General features: G+C 58.5%; 2 protein-coding genes across 4 annotated transcripts; one reads left to right on the top strand and one right to left on the bottom strand.

Moving 5' to 3' along the window:
- The first annotated feature begins 1,204 nt into the window (after window positions 1-1,204).
- ENKD1 (enkurin domain containing 1) lies at window positions 1,205-15,876 on the top strand. Of its 2 annotated transcripts, none has more exons than XM_074839519.1 (9): window positions 1,205-1,469; window positions 2,297-2,422; window positions 6,369-6,493; window positions 6,789-7,013; window positions 8,287-8,459; window positions 11,947-12,108; window positions 13,271-13,440; window positions 14,359-14,495; window positions 15,014-15,876. In XM_074839519.1, the coding sequence occupies exons 3-9, from the start codon at window positions 6,409-6,411 to the stop codon at window positions 15,172-15,174; spliced, it is 1,113 nt and encodes a 370-aa protein (XP_074695620.1). In that variant the 5' UTR covers window positions 1,205-1,469; window positions 2,297-2,422; window positions 6,369-6,408; the 3' UTR covers window positions 15,175-15,876. The 2 variants fall into 2 exon arrangements, with proteins under 2 accessions (XP_074695620.1, XP_074695619.1); XM_074839518.1 differs by having other exon boundaries at window positions 2,292-2,422.
- Window positions 15,877-18,540: 2,664 nt separating this feature from the next.
- On the bottom strand, window positions 18,541-23,874 carry LOC141929685 (partitioning defective 6 homolog alpha-like). Of its 2 annotated transcripts, none has more exons than XM_074839473.1 (3): window positions 23,754-23,874; window positions 22,353-22,575; window positions 18,541-19,612 (listed from the first exon to the last, which is right to left on the bottom strand). In XM_074839473.1, the coding sequence occupies exons 1-3, from the start codon at window positions 23,814-23,816 to the stop codon at window positions 18,825-18,827; spliced, it is 1,074 nt and encodes a 357-aa protein (XP_074695574.1). In that variant the 5' UTR covers window positions 23,817-23,874; the 3' UTR covers window positions 18,541-18,824. The 2 variants fall into 2 exon arrangements, with proteins under 2 accessions (XP_074695574.1, XP_074695575.1); XM_074839474.1 differs by having other exon boundaries at window positions 18,541-19,609.
- Window positions 23,875-23,920: the final 46 nt, after the last annotated feature.

The following is a 23,920-nucleotide window of genomic DNA, read 5'->3' as shown; positions in this document are numbered from 1 at the left end:
CAGTGTGCCCAGGTGGCCAAGAAGGCCAATGGCATCCTGGCTTGTGTCAGCACTAGCATGGCCAGCAGGGACAGGGAAGGGATCTTACCCCTGTACTCGGCACTGGTGAGGCCCCCCCTCGATGAGTGGGTTCAGTTTTGGGCCCCTCACTCCAAAAAGGCCATTGAATGACTCGAGCGTGTCCAGAGAAGGGCAACGGAGCTGGTGCAGGGTCTGGAGCACAGGTCTGATGGGGAGCGGCTGAGGGAACTGGGGGGGTTTAGTCTGGAGAAGAGGAGGCTGAGGGGAGACCTCATGGCCCTCTACAGCTCCCTGAAAGGAGGGTGCAGAGAGGGGGGATGAGTCTCTTGAGCCAAGGAACCAGCGCCAGGACAAGAGGGAATGGCCTCAAGCTGCGCCAGGGAAGGTTTAGACTGGATATTAGGAAGGATTTCTTCACAGAACAGGTAGTCAGGCATTGGAATGGGCTGCCCAGGGAGGTGGTGGAGTCCCCATCCCTGGAGGGGTTTAAGAATCAGGTTATCATAGCGCTGAGGGATCTGGTGTAGTTGGGAACTGCCAGTGTTAGGTTGATGGTTGGAGTAGATGATCTTCAAGGTCTTTTCCAACCTAGACGATTCTGTGATTCTGTGAACTGCCGCAGGGGACACAGCAGCAATAGCCCCCCCCGATCTGAGCTCCTGTGTGAGAAGGGAGGTGGAGGGACCAGAGGGGGCCCAGGGGGTGCTCCCTGGCACCTGGGGGACACAGTGGTGCTGGGCTGACAGGGGTGGCTGCGGTGCTGACGCAGGTTCTGGGGTCCTGGGGATGCTGCAGCCCTGGGAGGCGTCAGCAGGAGGTGGAGAGTCTCCATCCTCGGGGACGGCAGGGCTCAGGGGGACACAGCTGCCAGCTGGCATTGGCGACAGCCCTGCTGCGATGGGGATGAGGGACCCGGTGGCCCCCTCCCCACGGACGCTGCTGTGGTGTCTACGAAAAGCAGCGCCAAGCCCCGTCGCTCAACCCAGCAGCCTGGAAAACGCCGGGATTTTGTCCGAGTTTTGCACACCCGGCCCTGAGGCCGGTGCAGGGTCTGTCAGGATCCCCCCCAACCCCGCAGGAAGGGGGGGCCGAGGGCACGGGGGGGGTGACCCTGTGCCGCAGAGCGAGCCCGCGCCGGGGCTGGCCTGCGCGGTGCCCTCCCGCCCGCCGCTGCCCGCGGGGGGAACCGCGGAGGCCGCGCCCGAGCTGCGGGAGCGCCCCGGCCCCGCTCCCGGCCTGACCGGCGCCCCGGGCGGGGCTCGGCCCCGGCCCCGGCTCCTCCCGGCGGAAGCCGCGGTTGCCGGGGAGCGCGGCGGCGCTGGGCCGGGCCAGGCCTTCGGCTCCTGGGGGCCAGACCCACTCCAGGCCCAGGCTGGGGCCTCCTCGCGCGCCGTTGGGCCCGCCCGCCCCGGGCCGCAGCCGGGAGGGCTCCTCCGCGGCCTCCCTCGGTGAGTCCTCTGGGGAGTCCCCTCACGGGCCCCGCTGCCCCGCCCCGGGGGGTGTCCCCGGGATGTCCGCGGGGCACCGGGACGGCAGAGGCCGGGGGGGCGCCGTGCCCCCTTCCGAGGGCAGCAGGGCCGGAGCTCCCGCCGGGAGAAGCGTTGGAGGGCTCCGGGCCGCCCTGCGCCGGGCCTCGCAGGCCGCCTGCCCCCCCCAGCCCCGGGGCTGCTCCCGCACAGCCCCTTCCCGGGCACACGGGGCCGAACGGAGCCGAGAAGGGTGTTTCAGGGGTATCCAGCGTTGTTCAGTGGGGGCTTGGATCTCAGCACAGGCCCCAAAACAGGGCGGGTCCAGAGAAGGGCAACGGAGCTGGTGCAGGGTCTGGAGCACAGGTCTGATGGGGAGCGGCTGAGGGAACTGGGGGGGTTTAGTCTGGAGAAGAGGAGGCTGAGGGGAGACCTCATGGCCCTCTACAACTGCCTGAAAGGAGGGTGCAGAGAGGGGGGATGAGTCTCTTGAGCCAAGGACCCAGCACCAGGACAAGAGGTAATGGCCTCAAGCTGTGCCAGGGCAGGGTCAGACTGGCTCTTAGGAAGGATTTCTTTGCAGAAGGGGTTGTTGGGCGTTGGAATGGGCTGCCCAGGGCAGGGGGGGAGTCCCCATCCCTGGAGGGGTTGAAGAGTCGGGTTGACCCAGCGCTGAGGGATCTGGTGGAGTTGAGAACGGTCAGTGTGAGGTTCATGGTTGGACTGGAGGAGCTTCAAGGGCTTTTCCAACAGAGATGATTCTGTGATTCTGTGTGACTCTGTGGTATTGACTTCCCGTGACAGCACAGCCCGAGGAGACACTGGACTGCAACACGAGCTCTGGTCTCCATCACTGGACTCAGCGCTGCACATCGGGTCCTGTCAACTCAGCACCTGGCTCATCCTTGCACCCGAGAGGAATCCCACGCATTAAGGTGGGGCCTCTCTTGTGTTGTCCTTCCTTCCATGCTCTCCTGAGAGAGGACTTGGCTGCAGCTCTGCAATACCCACCTTCCAGTGCCAAGCACAGCCTGCGTTCACCTCCTGCTCGAGGCTGCAGCTGCAGGACACACGTTTGACTCCTTGGGCAGACTGCACCAGCTGGCTTTGTTCCTAAAGGGCTGTTGGTGGACATGTGCCCTGCTCCTGAGGAACACGTCCCACTTGCAAACACCAGTGTCACGCTTAGCTGTACCTGTCCCTCTTTGTTTTCAGGGAGGCAAAAGAGAAAATGGGTCCTGAGTCTGGCAGGTGGGGAGGAGCCCGTGGTACCTGAGGGAACCTGGATGGGGAACAGTATTAAAAGGAGAATATTAATCTCCCCCATTGCAGTCTGCAACAGGAAAGCATAGACATGGACTAACATCACTGGGTAGGTTGACAGCACACTGACCTCATTTCCTGACCCCTGATTCTGCAGGAGGTATGGTACCAGATGTATGTACCCCCTGTTTTGGTGCAGCTCTCGGGCACAGAGGTTGTCCTGGTGCTAGTTTCCATTTCAGGTAAAACTCCTGAGGAAGGAAGCAAACAGCCAAGACCAGCTGCACAGAGATTAGCCCTTTGATTTGCTGCAGATGACTTGCTCTGCTTATCAGAGCTTATCACAGTTGTGGGATTTTTTTTCCCATGCTTTTTGCAGAGGTTGGCTCATAAAGGCATGAAGCTGGACTGGCTTCAGCTCTGTGTGTGGTAGTGGCTTCCTGGCCAGCGACCCAGGCACAGTGAACATGTGGTCTGTTAAGGAGAGGGAATGCTTCAAAGTCAGATGCAGCAGGTTCAAGGCTGTGAAAAACACCTGCCACTGCCTTGTCTGTTCCCATGTTTTGTAGTTTCCTTAACTACGATGCCAAAAACAAGCCACGAAAGGAAGCTGTGGTTCATATGGGCTCTGAAAGATCTCACTTTACCTGGGGGATAAGGAGCATTTTTATCACTTGCTAAGCTGAGGCAAAGGGCACAAAGAGTTGAATTAATGATTGTTAAACTTACAGGGACGCTCTGGGAGAGGTAGGGCCAGAGCCTGCATTGCTTGAGTCCTAGGCCAGGATTAAGCTGTGGTCCTGGTGGGGAAGTGAGCAGCTGGCTGGGCTCAGACTGGATGAGTAAGCAATGCTAAAATCATTGGGTTACTCTGGCAACAATGCCTGTTGTAGCTGTGCAGGGCAGGGAGCAGGGTTGGTGCAGCCCTGTGGCTAGGAGCAGTTCCCTAGCGAGCTCTGGAGCCTGGCGGGGGGCTAAGAAGAGAGGGGAGTTGCACACAGACGTATCTGTTTACCTGGACTTAACCAGACTGCGTTTGTAGAGTCTGCCTGCATCTCACGGCCTGGGAATCCTCTAAATAGTGTCTTTCTGGTGGCAACAGGTCGGGTACCGTATCCTTGACATTTAGGTTTCTAACACGGTGATAGAGAAGATGGTTTTCTGGGTGCAAATTAGACCGTGATCGGGTCACTGCTGGAAAGGGCTGGCCCTATCCCCTCCTCCTCCCCCCTCTGCCTTGATAAGCACATGCTCCTGCTGTGTTTCCCTTGTGCTTGTGCTGAGCCCCCCGGGGAGGTAACAGCCAGGTTACTTTTGGAGAGAAGGTTAAATGGGCAGAAAATCCAGCAAAAGAGGTAACTCGTTTCATGTAGGGGTAGTGAGTTGAATCGGCTCAGCACAGGACCTTTGCACTACAGAGCTGTCACAGGAGATGAAGCAGAAGGATGGGAGTGACAGCGAAGGTCCGCACATCCCCTTTTGGCAGAAGTGAGCCATGAGGTTCTCTCGCTTGTGTCCCCCAAATACGCCCGTGGTCAGCTGGAGCAGAGCAGCAGCCTGGGAAGTCTGTGCTGGTCATTGGTAACTGCAGCTTGGCTGCTGCTTCTCAGGGCTGGGAGACAAGCTGGGGGCTTGTGTCCCGCGTAGGTGAGTTCGCTTGTAGGTACCTAGATAGGCAAGATGCTTACTGTTGTAATAAGGTTGTCTGATCTTGCAAGATCCCAATCCAGAGGTGATGTGACTTGCAAATCAGGGAGTGGGTGTCATTTGAAAATTCCCTGCAGCAGGGCAGGGTGCTGTTGGGATGAGAAATGTGACTTGTGTGAAGGTATACAATGAGCCTTCCATCCCCCGCCTCCCATCAACTTGCCTTTCCTTCTTCAATCCCCTGCACTAATTGTCTGTTCTGTTACAGATCTTGATTTCAGCCTGTCATTTTGCATGTAAATTATTGGGTTTGAAGGTGAATTCACATCAAGATCAGATGTGAATTTTGAGGCCAGTAGGTGTTCTGGAGTGATCTCATGGTGAACACGCTTTATTTTTCCTAGAATAAGAGAGCCGGTTCTGGCTTACTTGGATCCATTATCAAGGAGATTAAATAATACCAAGACAGTGTCCTTTTATCTCAGGCTGAGAGGCTGTGTCTGCTCTTCAAAAATAGCTTTTCCAGAGTAGCTAGGTACAGACTGTGCATGCATGCTGGTGTGCAATAGTCAGCATTGCTTACATTGCCTCTGCAGTTGTGTCTGGGAGATGAATAACAGCTTTTTGCTAATGGGTCTCATGTCAACAGGGGTGATTTAGCAAAGACGACTGCAGTGCATTAGTTGCTATGAGTCAGACTCACTCAGCCTTGTGCTGATCGTTTATCGGTTTATAAATTAAACTGCAGATGCTGCGTCCCATCAGTGCTGGCATGCTGAGGATCCTGAAAGGGGTCCTTCCCGTAGAGCTGTCTCAGAAATCTTCAAATTACTGCCTCGGGAGCCAGGGCACGCAGGTTGTAGCCCCAGCTCTTACAGCAGTGACTCCAGCCGAGCTGCTCTGGCGCCTGTCAAAATCATGGCATGACTCTGATGACGTACCGAGGCTCGTGTGGCATCTGCCAAAAGCTCACCCACAGTCTGTGCCTGTTGGTGCAGCATCCTCATTTCTGAGCAGGGAGCAAGCCCCTCAAGTTTCTTGTAGGCAATAAAATGCTGTCCACGAGATCTTGGTGAGCACTGCAGGAAAATGGGGGCTGACTGCTCCTGGGCTGGAAGGATCTGTGCTCTGCCTGTCCTGGGGAGGAGAGAGGCAGCAGGGACCGGGGTGGGCCAGCACAGGGATGTGCAGATCTGTGCTGGTCCCTGTTGATCTGCATTGAAAAGTTATTTAGAAATGAAAAAGATGTTTTTCTAAACAGGTGACTCTCCATTCTCCCGGAGAGCTGAGAGACAGCTGGACTGTTTTTGTCTCAGGACTCTTCCCCAAAAATGAAGCGTCTGCCCCTTCACTGTCCTGCAGTGAAGTGTTTTGTCTCGGGTCCTTTCGAGGTTCAGTCCCAGCCTGCTCAAGGGTGGTGACAGCGCTGGCGTGTCTCTCACAGAGGGTACAACAAAGAGGTTTATCTGTGTGGGGCAGGAGCCTCAGCTTGCTTTGGGTAGGTTGTGTTTGAACCACAGGAGCTATTTGGAAAGAGCCCAAGGTGCAAGATAATTCAAATCTAAGGCTAAAATGTGTCAGGTGATGTCCAGCTGGGGGTGTTTCCTATACACTGAAGGCACAGAGGGTGCTTATAGCTGCTCAGCTCCTGCTTTCATGTCTGTATTAAATGTTCCCGTGGGGGAGAGCAAAGCCAGGAAGGATTTTCTGTACTGAAGATACCGATATTACAGCAACTGCAGACGTTTCAGGTTCAATGCTGGTAAAAACGCTGATTAGCCCCTCAATAGGGACAGTGCTCCTGGATCCCGTGCCTCACCTGCATGGACTACAATTTCAGGTGGTTTCCTACCTGCAGGTCATCTCTGTAGCTGGGTGTGAGCTCTTTAATGAAAGTCAGAAGTTCACCTATATATATATAAAATGTAGATTCTCAGTGGCTCAGTGAGCCCTGTTCATTTCTGTTCTCAGTGGTGGCTGGTTTCCGTGGCAGAGGCAGAGCGACAGCAGGATGTGTGAAGGGCCATCCAGGATTTCTGGACCCATTCCTCCAGACCCTACACTCTTTCCAAACTATTATAAACGCCCCTTCTCAGGTGAGTCCCCGATGCTTGTTCCAGATGTGTGGTTTTGTACTTTGGCATGACACAGCTTGCCTGTGTGATGTCCTTGTTCTTTCGTGTCCTCAACAGTCTCCACTCACAGTGGTGCAGGTGCTTCTGCTGCCTCACAGATGGTCATCCTAAAGGTGGTCTGTACTGGTTGAAAGATGGGAAGGCATAAGGTAGAGGTGGAGAGGGGGTCTTCAGCATTGGTTGTAGGCTGTGGGTGAAGAAAACCACGAGGTAAGATTTTTTTCCTGATAATCCCCTTCTCTTTCTTTCTCTGTAGCTCGAGGGAGGCTGGAAGGGAATGCTCAGAAGCTGGATTTTACCTCTGGCCCCCTGGACCCAGTTCCCAACCCATACCCTGCTTTGGGCAGTGCCCGCCAAGCCCAGCCAGTCCCTCGCATTCGTCCCAGTGGAAGGGACTTCCTGGATAAGGGACAGAAGGGGACACTCAGTCTCTTACTGCAGCTCGAAGGGATCTCCCTTGACGGGGGGTTGCCAGTCAAGAGTAAGTACAGCTGAGGCGCTGCTGGCCTGAGTTCTGTTTGGGGCCAGGGATGAAGCATCAGGGGTTTGAGTGGATTCCTGGGCTCTGCTGCCTGAAGAGAACTTGAGCTTTCTGGGGCTGGACACTCCATCTCCTGCATTTGGCCTGGCAGTGGCATCCCCAGGCTGTCGCCTGTGCTGGAGCTGGTGCTGCCGCGGCCTCTCTGACTCCACTCCAGCCCAGGTCTGCAGTGGGAGGAGGGACTGTGAAAAAGATGCTGTTTAATTTGGACTTGAGGAACCAGTTATGGATGAGAGACTGTTGAGAGATGCTGGAAATAAATCAAGCCCTTCTAGTTTGCTGCCTCTAAATATAACCAGTATCTTTATAGTCAAACCTAAAGATGGATCAAGTGCAGTGTTAATGTATAGAGGATGTTTAGCCTGGGGAATTACTTGTTAGTGAAGCCAGGCAGGATTTGGAAAGACTGTCTGCATATGTGGCTACTGAGAATATCTTTGTGAAAGATGTTCCCTTCTCCAGGGAGGTCACCCAGAGTACATTCAGAGGTCCAGGAAGGAGACAAGGCTGAGTGCTGGGTGTCATTTGATTTACTTCATGTGCTGGCATTGCCTCTAGCCCTGCCTGGTGCCAGCGTGGGGGGCGCCACAACTGCTGTGCCAAAGCAGGAGGGGAATAGAAGGGGGTCTGGTTGTGTCACTGAGATCTTCCCTGTCTTGGGGAGACTAAGGAAGGATCAGTTTCGATTTGAAAACAAAAAATACAATCCGTAGTCTTGATTATGTCCCCCTGAATGTGGGACAATAGCTGACCTTGAAAACAGGAACAGCACAGGTTTAAGGCTCTGCAGCTGCCATTAACCAGCCCTCTCTTTGCTTTAGAAACACCACGGGATGCTGAACTGGGACCTGACCTTGCTCTCGAGGGGATGCTGGCATGGCTTGTCTGGCATAGTCCAAAATGGGACAAGTGAGCCATCCTCTCTCAGAACAAGGGAGTCTCTGAACACAGTAATGTGCACACACCTGTGCTGATGCTCAGCTGGGCACTGTGGGATCCTCTGGCAGAAGAGGGTGAATTCAGGAGTGTGCATCTAACATGGGAAAAATGCACAGGTTATCTAGTCTGCAGGAGAGGGGAGAGTTTGCTGTTTCTGTGGGTGGTTGGACCAGCTTTGGAGACAGAGCTGTGAGCTCTGGTGCCAGCGCTCCAGGAGCCTGCATCCCTTGGCAGTGCCTGAGGGGTGCAGGCTGTGTCTCCCCTTGCTGTGCAGGGAAAGAGTCCAAGGACCACGAGAAGGAAAATGTGAGGCGAATAAAGGAGATTCAGAAGAAGTGCAAAGAGAAGGAGCGAGCCCAAGAGCACAGTCAGCCCAAGCCTGTGAAAGCTCTGTGGAAATCCCAGAAATATGAAAATGTAGAGTCAAAGGTGAAGGCCAAACTGCAGGTCAGTACCAACTGAGCTCTCAAACTCTCCTGGCCTGGGATGTGGGTCAGCCACGAGGTTCTGTGGGATGGTGGAGATGGGGGAGTCCCAGAACCTATGGGTCTGGGGGCAACTTGGTGCTGAAGCACGGTGGACAGATGTGACAGCGGGGCTGTGCGCTGAGCATTTGACTTGGGTCTGGAGTGCAGTTGCTGTAATAATCCCCATCCTGTCTGACCAAGTAGAGTCCCCATGCAGGGGAAGCTGAGAAGAGGAAAATCTCATCACACCATCTGCCTGGGGGCTCCTATTTGGCCCTTTGGTTGTTAGGGATCTAAATGCGATTCCTGGGGGGTGCAGAGCAGCCCCCACAGCCATATTCCCTGTCTAGAGGTGCATCCAGCTGGCTTTTCAGCTTCCCAGAGTTTGGTGCAACACTTGGCTGGGGTTTGTGCCAGAAGGCTGTGGGATTCTGCCCCGTGGATCATGGTCTTCAGGCTGCATCAAGCCTCGGGCCAGCTCTTCCCACCCTGTGGACCCACAGTGGGCTGTATGTCTTCTCCGAGCGATTCTGCTGGTGTGCAGTGCAGTGGGGGAACGCAGACATCTCCAGGCAGTCAGGGTGGAGGCCTCGTAGCTCCAGCACAGCCTGCAAGGGTGTACGTACCTCCTGTCCTCCACACACGTGCTTGTGGGAGAAGGGATGTGGGGCCATGCCTTGTATCCTCACAACTGCTGAAATGTCCAGGGCTGAAATGTCCAATGCTGAAATGTTCTGAGCAGGTGTCTGGCTTTGTGAAGGTTTTGGATTTCTTTTGACTTCTTTCTTTTTGTCTCTCTGGACAATTTTTTCTCCCCTGGTGGTTTCCTGGTGTTTAAATAGTGCCTCTGTTGGAGAGCTTTGTCAAATGCACCGAAGTGGCTGCCTTGGTAGAAGTGTACCTGTTTGTACAGAAAGTAAAGTTAAGGCCTACAGGGAGAGGAAAGGAGAGCTCCATCACTGTCTTTGGGTGGATCTGTTGTCATTGGTCTAGATCTGGGAGACCTGTCATCCAGGTGACCCCTGTGTTCTGTCAGCCTCTTCCTTCACCCAGGAGTAGGCCCTGTGGCTCCTATGGATGGGGTGGGTTCCTGCTGCACAGCAGCAAGCAGAGGGGGGGTGTTGTGCCCACCCTTCTCACAGTGACCTCCTGGAGGAGAGGCCTTGGGGTTCCCTCCCAGCTCAGCAGCATGTGGGAGAAGCTCCTTGAGGAGGGGGAAGCGCGGGGCTGCAGCCTTGGCGAGTAAGCTGTTGGCTCTCCGGAGTGGCCTTGTGCTGTTGGATCCTGCATTCCCATCAGCTTCGGGATTATCGGCTGCCAGGAGAGGACTTTGCCCTTCTGCGAGTCCCTGGTAGCCTTCACGGTCTCTGTCTCTGTTCTGTCCTTGCAGCCAAGCAGGCTGCGTGGACAGAGCAACGCAGGGAGCTGCTGCTTGTGCAGACGGTGGGTGTGAGCTGCGTGACACCTTGAGCACCACCATTACACGAGCCTTCCCTTGGTGCTCGTCGCTGAGTTGGAGCTTTCAAGTTCCTTCTCATCTCTGCATTGCTTCCCTCTGGTCTGTGGCCCCGAGGCCAACTTTTGACTCTTAAAATTACATGTATTGATAACAACTGCAAAAATTGGAAAGATTATTTCCAAGCCAGTGGTTACAAATGCTGTGTCCCTTCTTCCTGCTGTGCCATCAACCTCGCTGATGTCCATGACCCTTCCACACACAAGAGCAAACCCACGTGTGCTTTAGGAACACAAGCCTACGCTCTTTGACAAATCCTCTGGGCTAGAGGAAGATAGAGATCATTTCTTCTTTTGTTTTGGGGGAAGGGGGTGGTCTCTGTGCAGGCAGTTTCTGCGTGGTGCGTTACTTGTGCTCTGTGGGTTCCTCCAGAGGGAGGTGGCAGGGGGCCCTGGTGCTGACTCACGTTGCTTTAACTGTTGCTGTGGCTCTCCTAGAACTGAGGTGTTCCCTTTGAAAGATCTCCATCTTCTGTGGAGCTGCTGCTGCTGCTGCTCAGAGTTTTAAGTTGATTCTGTTTGGTCCTGATGTCTAACACAGAGTTTCTTTTCTCTCATCCATCCCTGAGCTGCCTTGAGAAGGGCCCTGGCAATCTCAGTCTCCCGTGGAGGGAGGCAGGGCGTGCTGTGCTCTGCTAGCATGCTCCTAAGATCACAGACTTACTTGACTTCGAACCAGCCATGCTAGGTAAAGGCACTTCTCATTAACTTACCAGAGAGATCTGTGTCTCCTGCTCCCGTTGAAACGAGACTGATCATCTTTGGAGAGTGATCGGTCTGGGCAGCGCTGAGGTCATCACGTACCCTGGGCCTTCTGCCAACACCACTGATGTGACTGTCCTGACCCATCTTTAGGTCTGCCAAGCCAAATGGGCCAGGCCACAAGGAATCTGCCTCGAGGGGACCACGGTTCAGCTGAGAGAGCAGCTGAGACCTTGGGTACCTGTAAAGATCTGGAGGCTGCCCTGTACAGTTCCTGTCACTTCCAAGGGCAGAGCAGTGCCCTAGTTGCATTTATCATAGGGTCACCCACTTGCCACAGTGTCAACTTTCAATTTTCACGGTTTGTTTGCAACAAGACTGTCTGAGATAATCCCCAGACCACCTGTTAGACATGAAGTAGCCTTGTGCCAGTGCTAACCACGGCCTTTGAAGATGCCTCTCAGATGCAGTTCCACCCTCCCAAAACTACCAGATTCCTTCCCTCTCCACTCTTCTTTCTGTCTAGAGTAGCATAACCACAGATTTGGGGTGCTGAGCAGTGCAGCGCTTGAGAACAGCATCTCAGCAGTCAGCTTCATGCCTGCCTGTGCCATTTCATTAAAGCTTGATGTAGCAGGGCTCTGCAGCATGCTCTGGATTTATCAAGGTGGGATGGCTGCTTCTGGGAGTTCAAGTTCTCCAGTGTTGCCAACAAGAGAGACTGGCGTGTGTGTCTTGACTTTCAGTGTGCTCACTCCGTGCTGTCATTTGCCCTTTTCACAAGAAGATTTTTGCTTTTTAAGGAGTCATGATCACTGTCAGTATGGCCTGTCCATCCATTTAGATTGTCCCTAGCTCTGGTAGGTATCTCTGTTGGGTTATCTGGTGTTGCTCTCCTTTCATACCTACCAGATTAGTCAGTAAAGAGGGACTCTCCAGTCAATGCTACACATGCATTTGATCCAAATGTGTGTTTCTGCAGACTTTTTCCCTTTTTTTTTTTAGTGTTTCTTTACAAAGTCCAGTTGCCAGGTCTGGATTTGTTGCTGTGGGCAGTCTGTTGGCCTTTGCTGGCTGTGCACAGATCACCTTCTCCCAAGACCTTCTGCCAAGTCATGGCAAAAAAACCATGCTGGCATCTGCCTGCTGGAAACTGGTTGAGCTTGTGGTTGACCACCCAAACTTTGCTGGGTGGGTTTCTCTTTGCTCCAGCTTCCATCCGCTAGTGGATGTTTTCTCACCTTTCCCAGGAGAGCTCCCCACCTCCAAATCCAGAGGCTCTGAAATTTCTGAGGGCCTATTCTCGCTGTGGCCCTGGGATCAAGCCATGCAGACCGCTCTCCCCAAGGCCTACCAGAATGAAAGCAGGAGCAGACACAGAGTCTTCAGAGCCACTGGGTGCTGAAACCAAGGTGAGTTGCATACTAACTGCTTCCATCCCAGGGGTTTCTGACACTTCTCTGCTGCTCCTGCCTTGAACTCTTCATGTGTTCTGCTAAAGCATTGGGTCAGATGTGCTGCATCAAGAGGGAGATCTGTAAATACTGATCCTGGCTGAAGGGAAGGAGCAGGGTCTTGGTCACTGGGGTGGTAAGACGGGTGTTCAGGGTTTGCTGATACTACCCTCTTGCTTCATCCTTGCTCATAGTTAAAGAGATCATGAAGTTCCCTTTGAAAATCTCACCTCCTCGCTGTAGAAGTGCCAGTGATCTCAAATCTGCTCCTCCTAGGGCTTTGCAGGAGGTCTGGGGAATTTGGAGACTGCTCCCACCTTAATCAAAGGAACTGTGCCTTCTGGACGTTAGATAAAAATTTGGGAAATGGGTGTGCTTTTTAGTATGGAGAGTTAAATCAGCATTAACAGTTAAATCTTGCAGGTAGTCTGTCTGGGAGGTTCTAAACTGCTCTGTGACTCATGTCTTCTTTCCTTGGCAAGTGTGGGGTTGTCAGTTCGCTGGTTCCCAAATGCCATGGAGTGACTTAATTTAAACAGGGCATAAACTCCTAAGGATGAAAAACAAGAAAACCTTAAACTCAGATCCAGTGACCTTCTCCCCTGTCTTGACCACGAGAGGAGCTGTGCAGAGGGTGTTGTCTCTGGGGAAATGCCCCTAAGGACTAGCTAAGCTCCTGCTCTGCCAGGGGCATTTACAGGGGCATTTACTGGTCTGGTGAGGGCCCAACCAGTTTTTCCCCCAACCTGCTCTGATAGGCAGTAGGAGCCACGTGGACTATGTCAAGCCTGGTTCTTCCTGTCCCTCTGGCTTTGAGATCATGGGGACCTCAAGAAGATGGGGTTTAGGTTTTGCCTGACTTTTGGTGCCAGGCAAACCATGGCGCCCCAGGGGTTTCTGGCACTTATTCTGGCACTGTTTTTTTTTTTCTCAAAACATGGCTGTTAGCTCCTGCCTGTCTCTGACTCCTGAGATGGGATGGGCCTGTCCTGTTGTAGTACACCTGCCATTCTGTATCTTGTGTAGGTGCCTCTTTGCTTTGTCCCATGTGGGGATTAGGGCAGCTGCCTGTGTGTGTGCGCCGAGCCGGCCCCTGCTGCCTCCCTCTCTCTTCTTCTAGATCCAGGTGGAGGGCAAGAGCATTGACTTCATTAAGCACAACGCCCGCAATGCCAAGCGGGCCCCGCTGCGGCGCTCCCAGTCCCTGCAGGCGCTGGCGGAGCTGCTGGAACAGAAGCACCGGGAGCAGGAGGAGTACAACACCAAACAAAAGGGCCACGTCCCTCAGTAGTACGTATGCCCCTCTCTGGCCCACGAGACTCGCTGTAACAAGCCCACTTCCCTCCACCACATCCCCCAGCTTCTGCCTAGAAAGGCGGGGGACCAGGGACAGAGGTGCTCCCGCCATAGATAAATAGCACAATTTACTGTGGCCTGGGGAATAAATGCAATCCCTCCTGGTTTCTTGACTTAACGAGCATCCCCATGGACAGTGTGAGTGGGCACAGAAAGAATTTTGCCTGCTCCTCCCTTGCTGTTGTACAGTGATGCTGACGTGGGGATGCTCTGTGTGCTCTGAGAAATGTGCTCCTGCTCCTTCGTAAGCCTTGCTCCAGGTGACGAAGCTTCAGTATTAAAAGGTCTGGTTTGGGGGAGGCAGATAGCTTGCTCTGCCTCGCAAGTGTTCATCCTGCCTTGGACCCGGAGTGTGAGGAATGTCCAACTAGTGACTTGTGTTTTGGGGTTCTGAGTGGAGAACAATTCCGGGGTGACCCTGTCCTCGTACTGACCGTGGTGTCAGTCCTTTGGTGCTCTGCTCTGCCTGCTGTTCTCTGCCAGCATCCCTGGCCGTGAGCAGCTTTGTCCAACTTCATTCTGTCACTGGCCCGCAGGTGGTTTTGAGAGGACTCAGTGGCCAGAAGCAAGGTGCAGAATCCCTTGTCTCCCGGGAGCTCATGTCAGCCTCAGTGTGTCCCTTCCAGCAGCCCTCGGTGCATGTGGAGCATGTCTGCTAGTCCATGAGTGCGGGCTAAACCCAGGTGTATCCCTCTGTGGCAGGGGCATGTGCAGGCAGGGCAGGTCTCTGTGGTCCTCAGGCAGAGATGTGGAGACTTGGGGGTTTGAAGGGCTCGATTTCTGGCCTCTGCCTGCATCCCTGGGTGACCCCTCCTGCCATGTGCTGACACGTGTCTCGGTTTGCCTCGCCAGCCTGCTGGAGAGGAAGGAGCTGTGGCGCAGGCAAACGGAGGAGCAGCTGCGAAACCTGCCAGATCCCGACACACCACCTGGTCACACCATGATGCCTGAGGGCCAGCGGCTGGAGACCCTCAGCAATCTGAAGCAGAGTAAGAGGAAAAGAAATGGGGATTCCAGCTCAGAAAAACAGGGAATCCTAGCCAGGACTAGGGAGAAGAGAGTTCTGGGGCACAGATTCCTGCCACTTGGAGTGTTGCCTGCAATAAGGCACATAGCTGGGATGTTGCAGCACTTGAGCTGTGTGCTTTGGAAAGAGCAATCTCCAGCTTGGTGGGACCTGCAGGTTACAGGGCTGGCTCTTTGGAGCAGGCTTGTCCAGTGGATATGGTGTTAAGGGTTACTATTGCTCTTAAAATGATAGAAAGATTTTGGTTGGAAGGGACCTTCAGAGGTTTCTAGTCCAACCCTTGGTTCTTCAAAGCTGGAGCAGGTCATTCAGGTCCTCATCCAGCTGAGCTTTGAATAGAAGAATGGGTATTCTAAGTCCTTGTTCTAGTGCTGCCACCATTTTCATGACTGAGAATGAGGTCATAGCGTTAGGAGAAGGATGGATTTCTTTGCTCTTCCACTTACACAACCTGGTTTTCTTTTTTTTTTTTTTTTACAGGCCAGGAGCAGCTAACAAAGGACCTGGTGATGCTGCCAATGCGTACAGACACCCTCAGCATGCAGAAGAGGCGGGTAGAGCTGGAGAGGAAGCTCTTCCAGATAGAAGAGGCCATCAAAATTTTCTCAAAGCCCAAGGTCTTCATCAAGATGGACTCCTGAGCTGCTGGGACTGGGTGTGTCCTGCTCCTCTGCGTGAGCATCCTTCTCCTTCCTCACTGGGAAGGGATGATCATCGCTTCAGGAGAGAAGGAGAGGAAGGCAAGTTCAGGACCCCGGGCCCATGCAGGTGCCGATGCAGTGTCCAGCGTGCAGCCGGCATCTCTTGCTCACCCTCCACTGCTGTGTCGTGTCCATGGAAAAGGGAGGGAGGTGCCCTAATACACTGTCAACTCTGTGGTCGGGAGAACAGTTATCTGTGTGCTGCTTGACTTCTCAGAAATCAGCGCTCTGCTCTGGATCCATGGCATCACCTCTTACTTTCCCATTTTTTCCCAATTCTGGAAACTGGTAGGAGTTCTCCCATGCTGCTGCCTGTGGTGTTCCTTGTTCCCTCTTTCTCCCGAGTTGGGCCATGGTCACGGCTCATTCTGGGCACCTGTAGACTTGTCTGCACAAAACCCTTGTGCTGTACGTTGGCCATGCGTGCCCTGGTCCCGAGCACTGACCCATCCTGCTCACGCAGCCGGTGCCTCTGCACCCTCTGACCTGCTGGCTGGGCTCAGCAGCTCGGGGACAACCTGGGGACAATGAAGAGGCGCAGAGCTTCAGTCCTGCATGCCCAGGGAAGAGCTGGGCTGGCTGCAGGGGCGTCTGGCAGGATCTCTGGAGAAGCCTTTGCTCCAATAAAGCACCATTTCCCTCTGTCAGTGTGCGCTGCAGGGCCCAAGGGGTGCTGGTGGGGAGCAGAAACCAGCAGCACTGATGTGGCGCAGGCAGGGGGAGAGCTGTGGGTCCTGGTCCCCCTTTCTGCAGCAGCCCGGGAGGTGTTGGGAGGCTGGGGTGTGGTGGTGGGCTCAGAATGGAGAAGGTGTGGGGTCCTGCCAGACCCCGGGTCACAGGCCGGCAGGTGCCATTGTGGAGGTGCACCCACTGCCTCCTTACCTTCAGATGCCCCACAGGGACCTGTGCAGGCCTTTGCAGGGATCCTGCTGCGTGGAGCGTAGAAGGATTTAAGCTGGAAGGGATCGGTGGAGGGCCTGGTCCCTCTCCCACTCAGCGCAGGGCCAGCCAGCTCCACAGCCTGGGGAGTCAGGAGAATCCAGCTGAGTTAGGAGAATCTCCGAGGATGGGTTTGCCACCACCACCTCACCAGGGCTCTCTCCCCGGGCTGTGCCACCTGCAGGGGGAACACTTTTTCCCCTGAAGTCCCACCAAAATTTCCCTCGTTGCAGTTTTCACTGCACGGGGTGGGGAGGCTGGGCAGGATTTTGGCAGGGCAGGGGGGATGTTGCAGATCAGTCCAGCCCTGGGATGTCGCGGTGGGGGGGGGGCTGACGCCGCTGCCAAGGGCTGGGGAATAATTTAGCACCCGAGGGCTGGAGGAGGTGAGATGCCAACGGGGAAAATCACCCCACGCTCCCCTTGGGCCACCCTCGGGGCAAACGCCGCAGCCAGGCAGAGCCGGCTGGATGAGAGCGGCGCTGGGAGCAGCTGGGGGCCGCGGGCACCAGCCCCGTGCACCTCCCTGCCCTAAACAATCTGGACTAACCAGCCCTGCTGTCTGCTTCGCTCTTGCGTGTCTGGGCCTCAACTGTGTGCCGGGACTGTCGCCCCACGCGGGAGCCCTGGGGCTGCCAGGCTCGGCCCTTGCTGCTGCCCTCGGCGGTGCTGGGGCTCTGGACAGACTGAACACTTGGTGCCATCCCTTAAGACCCTGAGGGCTGTGGGTCCTCCTCCTCCTCACCCAGTGCCACCACACCCGTGGCAGTGGTGCCGGTGAGAGGACCCTGTGTTTGTAGGGCCCTTCGCAAACAGGCTGGCAGAGCCAGTGCAGTCAGGCCATCGGCGCTAAACCAGCCCCAGCGCTCCCGTGGAGCTGCCGGTGAGGTTTTGGCTACACCAGCACAGCTGCCTCGGGACAGGCAGCTGCCTGTGGTTTGGTTCTCAGGGGGCAGCGAATCCCCCCCTCCCTGCAGAGCTGCCCGGCTCTGCCACTGGCCGGGGTGCCTGAGCCCAGCCCAGGGCACCCAGCATGGCCCCTCGGGAGCCGGGGCTGGGCAACCAGCACCATCTGTGCTCGCTGCCCACGGGGTTTAACCGGAGAGCCGTGGGAGAGCCCTTGTGCCATGCCGGGGCTGGCACCGTGCCGGCAGCCTCGCTCCCCTCGACCATCCGTGGGCAGCTTGGGCAAACAGGCTGGAAAAGCCCTGCCCTCGGGTGCGTGCCACCTGCCCGACCTTGTGCCCGGGGTTCCTTGGCCAGCAAACGGTTGGGGCAGGGGTGCTGGCACTGAAGGTTGATGCTGCAGGAGGTGTGGCGAGAGGGGGTGAAGAACCCTGGGGACTGTCACCCCCGATCTGGCCAGGCCTGTTCCCGGGCAGGACAGGAGGGCAGGAGAAGCTGTCACTGCTGTGGGTCACAGAATCCCAGAATCATCTCAGTTGGAAAAGCCCTTGAAGCTCCTCCAGCCCAACCATGAACCTCACCCTGACCGTTCCCAACTCCACCAGATCCCTCAGCGCTGGGTCAACCCGACTCTTCAACCCCTCCAGGGATGGGGACTCCCCCCCTGCCCTGGGTCCAGTGGTCCAGTGGGGCCCAGCAGCACCTTCCTGCTGGGCTGTGGCTCTGTCTACAGGCAGGTGCTGGTGCGGAGCTGGGCCAGGCCAGCAGCAAAGCAAAGGCCAAAGCCACCATCAGTCCAGCACCTCAGTGCTGGGAGAGGGACCGAGGGTGCTGGGAGCCCCAGATGAGTGGGGGGTGGGTACAGCCCCCCCAGCTTGGGGCTAGAGGAGGAAGATGGAGCTGCACCACCCCAGTGGCATTTACTGGGGCTGAGTGACAGCCGAGGCGCTGCTGCCAGCCCAGTGCCACCCGCAGTGTCACCGGGGTGTCCCCTGCGCAGAGAGGGCACCGCAGTGGGGACAGGGTGGGAACCTTGGGGGGGGGCCAGGCAAGGCTTGTTGCGTTGGGCCGCTGTGCGGGGACGTGCAGGGGGAGGGACGTGCCGCAGCGTCCCTCAGACCCCCTGTTCCTCCCCGCAGCGGGTCTCACCGGGGCCGCCCAGCGCAGCCACAGCGAGCGCCGTGGCCAGGGGTGCCTTGTGCACACAGGGCTGAGGTCCCCCCCTGCTGTCCCCCCCCACTGTCCCCCTCCTCCTGGGGACCTGCAGAGCTGGTCGCGGGGCTCGTGCTGGCCCACGACGGGACAGGCAACACCGTGGGGCTGGTGGGGACACGCCTGCCCCCTCCCACGGCACCGGGGTGTTTGGTGTCCTGGAGGGGGCTGTGCCCCGCAGCTCTTGAGGTCTGGCTCCTGCGGTGACGCGAACCAGGGAGAAGGGGAGCTTTCTAGAAAAGGTTTTACTGTCTGTTGCAATATATTAATTGATGATGCATATTTCGATAAAACAATTAAAAAACCCCACTTGCTTGGAAGGAGGGGGGTGGGAGGCAAGGGGGCTCGGAGGGACAGTGCCTGTCGGGAGCGGGCACCACAGCGGGGCTCCCGGGGACGCGGGTGGTGGGAGAGGGCAGCAGGCGGCCCCGCTCCGCCCCTGCCCGCTGGCCCTGTCATCGCCCCGGTGCCTGCGACCAGCCCGGCCACGCGGAAGGCCGGCTGGCCACCAAGGGCGGCGCAGGACCCCGTGGCTATAGGGTGATGAGGGTGCCGTCCTCCCGCCCGCTGCCCCGGCCGGGGCTGCCGTCGTGGCTGCCGAGGGACTGCAGGGAGCCCCGTGAGCTGTGCGGGGACAGGCTCCGCTGGAGGGGTCCGTCGGTGGGGCCCCCGTTGGGGCAGCCCCCGGGGATGTAGTGGGGCGCGCTGTCGCTCTCGATGACCAAGTCACCCTCCTCGTCGCTCTCGGCCGTGCTGTAGTTGCTCAGGTACTGCGAGGCCGGGCTGGGGGTCTGCTGGCTGGGGGTGCTGTCTGTGGACATGCCCGAGCTGCCCGAGGCCTTGCTGCTGCGGATGACGTTGTTGCGCTGGTTGGCCGGCTTGACGGTGATGATGAGGTTGTGGCTGTTGGCCACCATCATGTCCGTCACCTGGTCCAGGGACTTGCCGGCCACGTCGATGCCGTTGACCTCCAGGATCTCATCGCTCACCGCCAGCAGCCCCGTGCTCTCGGCCAAGCCGCCCTTCACCAGGCGGGAGATGAAGATGCCGGGCACTTTCTCGACACCCTGCGGGGCCACACGCACACTGACGCCGTCACGGATGTAGAAACCCAGCGGCTTGTCAGAGCCGTGCTTGTGGAGCCGCACGCGGCGGTGGGTCTCGGGCAGGATGTCCACGTCGATGATGGAGGAGATCTGGCGGAAGTCCTGGGGCATGCCGATGAGGAGGTGAGGCTTGGCCCGGTAGTGCGTGGGGCGCAGCAGCCCCTTCTTCTTCCGCTGCAAGGAGTTCGAGGCAAAGACGCTGGCGTCAGACTCTGCTGTAGGAGCAAGGGAGGACACGGGTCAGGCACCGCAGCTGCCTGGGGACACCCCCGTGCCCTTGGCCCTGGGCGGTAGGGGAGCCGGCGGGAGAAGCGCCCTGCTCACGGGTGTTACCGGCTTTTCCTCCCCGGAGCATCACCCTGGCTTCTCCTGCAGTCTGTCTCTGCCAGGCCCATCTCCTGGGATTACCCGGCGTACACAAGGCCAGGATTAGTGGGATCGAGGCGGTGATTCAGCCTTAATCACACTTTAAGCCAAACTCTGCAGCTTAACACTGGAGCTGCCGGCCCTGATGGCCCGGGAGCCACAGCCGTGCCCCAGTTTGGGTTTGGGGAACCCCCCCAGCACAAGGGTGTGCTGTGGTGGCCGCCAGCTCCCCGAGGGCAGGTCTTGCCCCGTGAGACAGCACTGGAGTCCCTTGTTCCCACTGGAGCAGGGCCTTCTCTGGCACAGGATGGGGATGGCCGCAGCTCTGTCCTGCAGAGCCCTGTCATCCCCAAGGATGGAGACTCCCCATCTCCCGGAGACCCATCCCAGGGCTGCAGTGTCCCCAGGGCCCCTGAACATCCCAAACTCTGATTTGTGCCACTGTCTCTTATTCCACCATCCGGCACCACCACATGGGGTCTGGCTCCATCCTCCCTGACCTTGACCTGGGGCTGCTCTGGAGGGGGCCAGCTCCACCACATCCCCTCCTTGGCCACATCCACCAGGTGCTGGGGAGCATCCCCTGGGCCCTCTCTGGTTTGTCCCCATCCCTCTCCACGGGGGGGCCCAGATCTGGACGCTGTGTTGCTGGCATGTTGCCCACAGTGCCCCCCCCACCCAGCACCCGGACCCTGCTCCAGCCCCAGGGGCACTGGGGCTGCCTCAAGCCCAGGGGACGCGGGGTTTCTCCCTAGCCAAGCCAGCCTGCCAGGGCTCCTGGGTTATAAATATCTCCCTGCACACACAGCCTGGCATATTTTTAGCTCGGGGAAGGGCAGTGGAGGCTTTCCCACAGCTATTTCAGCACACAGCTCCTCTCCGAGGGGCGTGGAACGGCTGGGCCCAGCAGGTCCAGCCCCCCATGGACAAACCCACCAGCAGCTCTGGTGATGTGCTGGGCTTTCCCCAGCCCCTTCCATGAGCCAAGCCCAGCCGAGGAGGGCCAGTGCCGCTGTCCCCAGCCTGGCTGCCCTGCGGGGATGGACGGCTTCGCCCGACGGGGTGACAGCATGGAGAGGAACCGAGCTGCAGCCTTTGCTTTTTGACCTCCTGCGGCAGGACTGGCTGCCGCGGAGCCCACCGATGGGCGCACACCTACGTACACACGCGTGTGTGCGGCTCCTCGCGCCCGGCTGTGAGAGAGGCTCTGCAGCCGCATTCCTCACCGACCTGGACTGGTTCGACGACAGCCCAGCCCCGGGATGACCTGGATCCATTTTAAATCAGCTGTGACTCAGCCAGGGCTCGCTCTTGGCCTCTCTGCCTGCCTCCCGCAGTGCTGCCGGCCCTGTGGTCTCTCTCCCGTGGGCACAGCCCTGTGCCAGGGCTCGCCAGCACTGACTCCTCACCCTCCTTATCACGCTGCCCACAGTGTGAGAACCACAGCTGCCTGCTCTCTGCACCATGCTAGCTCGGCGCGGTCACCCACGGGCCCTCGCAGGCAGACGAGGTGGCTCGGAGCAGGACCAATGCTCCCGCGGCAGCCCTGGCACACCCAGCCCCACACCAGCTCCCCGTGCTGCAGCCTGGGCCCAGGTGTTGCTCCGGGAGCAGCGGATGGTTCGGTGCAGCCAGCAGCAGCCCCTGAGCACACCACGGGCTCCAGCTCCCTCATGGCAGCAGCCTGGATCACCACTGCCGACCTCCAAATGTCCAGGGCATCCCGCACCACCCTGATGTAGGAGCCCAGAAAAATCTGGCCCAGCAGCTGAGGTGGCCACTGGCATCACCCCTCGCCCAGGGACTTCACACTGACAGTGTGAGCAGGAGACGGGGTGGCTCTGCGCACCGTGCCGGGGAAGCCAGGGCTTTTAGATCAGACTCTGGCTTTGTGCAGGTTTGCTTGATGGATAAAAAGCCTCGGTGCTACTAAACTGAGCAGAAGGGGCTGGGCTCATCTCCATCTCCCTGGCGAAGAAGAGACATACCTGGGGTGTTTGTCACCGGGAGGCTTTCATCCTCACCAGGACGCTGCTATCATGGTGATTTCATGGTCCTGCATGAGAAAGCTGCTCTTGGGGGACACACCACTGAAGTCAAGGCGAGCCCCTGGGCTGCTGGGGAGGAGATGGGCCTCCTCCCACTGCCAAAAACTCAGCAGTACCCAGGACCCCAAGAGCTCTACCAAAACGATCGGGGCAGGGAGCCAACGGGGTGCCCAGTGCGGCGCTCATGGAGCAACGCAGTGTTTTCTGGGAGCCCACGCAAGCCCAGCTGGAAAACGCAACTTCAAAGGGGTGAATCGTGAGGTTTCACCTTTGCTCGCCGGGGCGTGTGGGGCTGGGCTGGGGCAGGTGCCCCTTGGCGTGGGAAAGGGCTGCCGGGGAGAGCCCACGTGGGTGCCCCGGCCCCGGCAGGGCTCTGGGAGCCTCCTGGTGCTGCCACCTCCGCATCCATCCACCACAGCGGTGGCTGGAGGGTATGTGACCGGCCACCCCCACCGCTGTGGAACCGGCGGTACCACGGGACATGTCTCATTTCTCTTGATGGGGAGGACAGATCCAGCGCCCTTCTCTGGATGCCGCTTACCCTTCTTCTGGATGATGACCCTGAGGAGAGGGTTGGCGGAGGACAGGGCTTTGTGGTAGTTGTCGTCATTGTTAATGGGCAGGAGGTCGCCGTGGACGTCTGTGTAGCCCAAGAGCACATCCACCCGTGGGATCTGGTGCACCGTCTGCAGCAGGCGGTAGAAGTCCTGGAAGCTGCCCGTGCTGGAGCGTTTCATGGCAAAGCGGCGAAATTCAGCGTCGAACTGTGGAGGAGGAGGAGGAGGAGGAGGAGGAGGAGGAGGAAGAGGGTGAGGCTGGGCAGAGGCTCCGGCCAGCAGGACACCACGCAGAGCTGCCCTGAGGCAGGCAGAACTGGGCACTGCCAGCGCCAGAACGCCGGCAGCACCAAGGCAGCGGCGCCCGTCGGCCAGAGCCCATCCCGAAAGCAAAATAAAAGGAGCGGAGCCGTTTTCCTGCCCAAACACCGAAGCAGTGGGCGCAGAGAGGTGCCGACGCGGCAGAGGAAGGACCCTCCAGCCGTACCACCAGCCACGGCGGCCACCGGCAGGCCCTTCCCTGCGACATGGGTGCTGCCGTAGCACCTGGTGAGCAACAGCGTTAATTATTGCCTCCTTCAGTCACGACGAAGGGGAAGCCAATTAAGAGCAGGCTGAGGAATGCTGCGAGGATCGCGCTGCCGGAGGGGGATCGGGCTGTCGGGGCAGGTGGCGGCTGGTGCGCCCTGGGAAGGAGGGTGCCCCGCACCCCCGGGGGTCCTGGGGCAGGCACACAGGTCCTGGGTGAGGGTGCAGCAGGGGGGTGCACACATCTGGGTGAGCCCAGGCTGGGTGGGTGGGCGCAGCTGGGTGAGCAGGGGAGCGCACGTCTGGGGGTGGCCACATCTGGGCGAGCACACCGCCATGCGAGTGTGCACAGCTGGGGGTACGGCGGGGGGGTCGCCCCTTGCTGGGGGGCACATGGGGGTGATGGTGTAGTTGGCGATGGGCAGGCCCTGGCGAGCGGGCACATCTGGGCAGGGGCACATCAGGGCGAGGTGCGCTCCCAGCGCGCCCGCACCGGCGGGGCCAGCCCGCGCCCCGGGGCTGCCGGCACCGTGCGCCGGCGAGGGCGCACATCTGGCGGGCGCTCCGCGGCGACGCTCCCACGGCCGCTGCCGGCCGCGCCGAGCGGGCCCCGCGCCCCGGCCGAGCCCACGGTGCCGGGACGCCGCGGCCGCCGGGCCGGGCCGGGCTCGGGGAGGCCCCGGGCAGCGCCGCAGCGCAGCGCAGCGGAGCGGCCGCACGGCCCCGTTCCCCCGCCGCTCCCCGGGGCGCGGTGCCGCCCCACGTGTGCTGCCCGGCGCGGGGGCGGCGCGCCCGGTCGTGACCCGGCGGAACCGGCCCCGGCACCGGCATCGGCCCCGGCGCCGGCGGGCGCTTACCTTGCTCTTGACCTCGATGACGGGCTCGGCGGAGCGCGCCGGCGTGCGGTGGTGCTTGGCCATGCTGCGGGCCGCGCCGGGCCGCACCGGGCCACGGGGCCGCGCCGCCGCCACCGCCGCTCCCGCGGCCACGGGGGATTTTCACCGGCCATGACGTCACCGGCGAG

This window comes from Strix aluco, chromosome 14 (assembly GCF_031877795.1).
Source record: "Strix aluco isolate bStrAlu1 chromosome 14, bStrAlu1.hap1, whole genome shotgun sequence".
Classification (NCBI taxonomy): domain Eukaryota; kingdom Metazoa; phylum Chordata; class Aves; order Strigiformes; family Strigidae; genus Strix; species Strix aluco.
This window is presented reverse-complemented; position numbering and strand designations above follow the sequence as displayed.

Bases quoted from the DNA above. Each gene is read 5' to 3' on its own strand.
- LOC141929685 (XM_074839473.1), bottom strand. From the start codon at position 23,816: ATGGCCAAGCACCACCGCACGCCGGCGCGCTCCGCCGAGCCCGTCATC. The intron at 22,576-23,753 runs GTAAGCGCCCGC...CCTCCTCCACAG, and splicing joins TCATCGAGGTCAAGAGCAAG to TTCGACGCTGAATTTCGCCG. The intron at 19,613-22,352 runs GTAAGCGGCATC...TTGCTCCTACAG, and splicing joins GGTCATCATCCAGAAGAAGG to CAGAGTCTGACGCCAGCGTC.
- ENKD1 (XM_074839519.1), top strand. From the start codon at position 6,409: ATGTGTGAAGGGCCATCCAGGATTTCTGGACCCATTCCTCCAGACCCT. The intron at 6,494-6,788 runs GTGAGTCCCCGA...CTTTCTCTGTAG, and splicing joins TTATAAACGCCCCTTCTCAG to CTCGAGGGAGGCTGGAAGGG. The intron at 13,441-14,358 runs GTACGTATGCCC...TTGCCTCGCCAG, and splicing joins AAGGGCCACGTCCCTCAGTA to CCTGCTGGAGAGGAAGGAGC.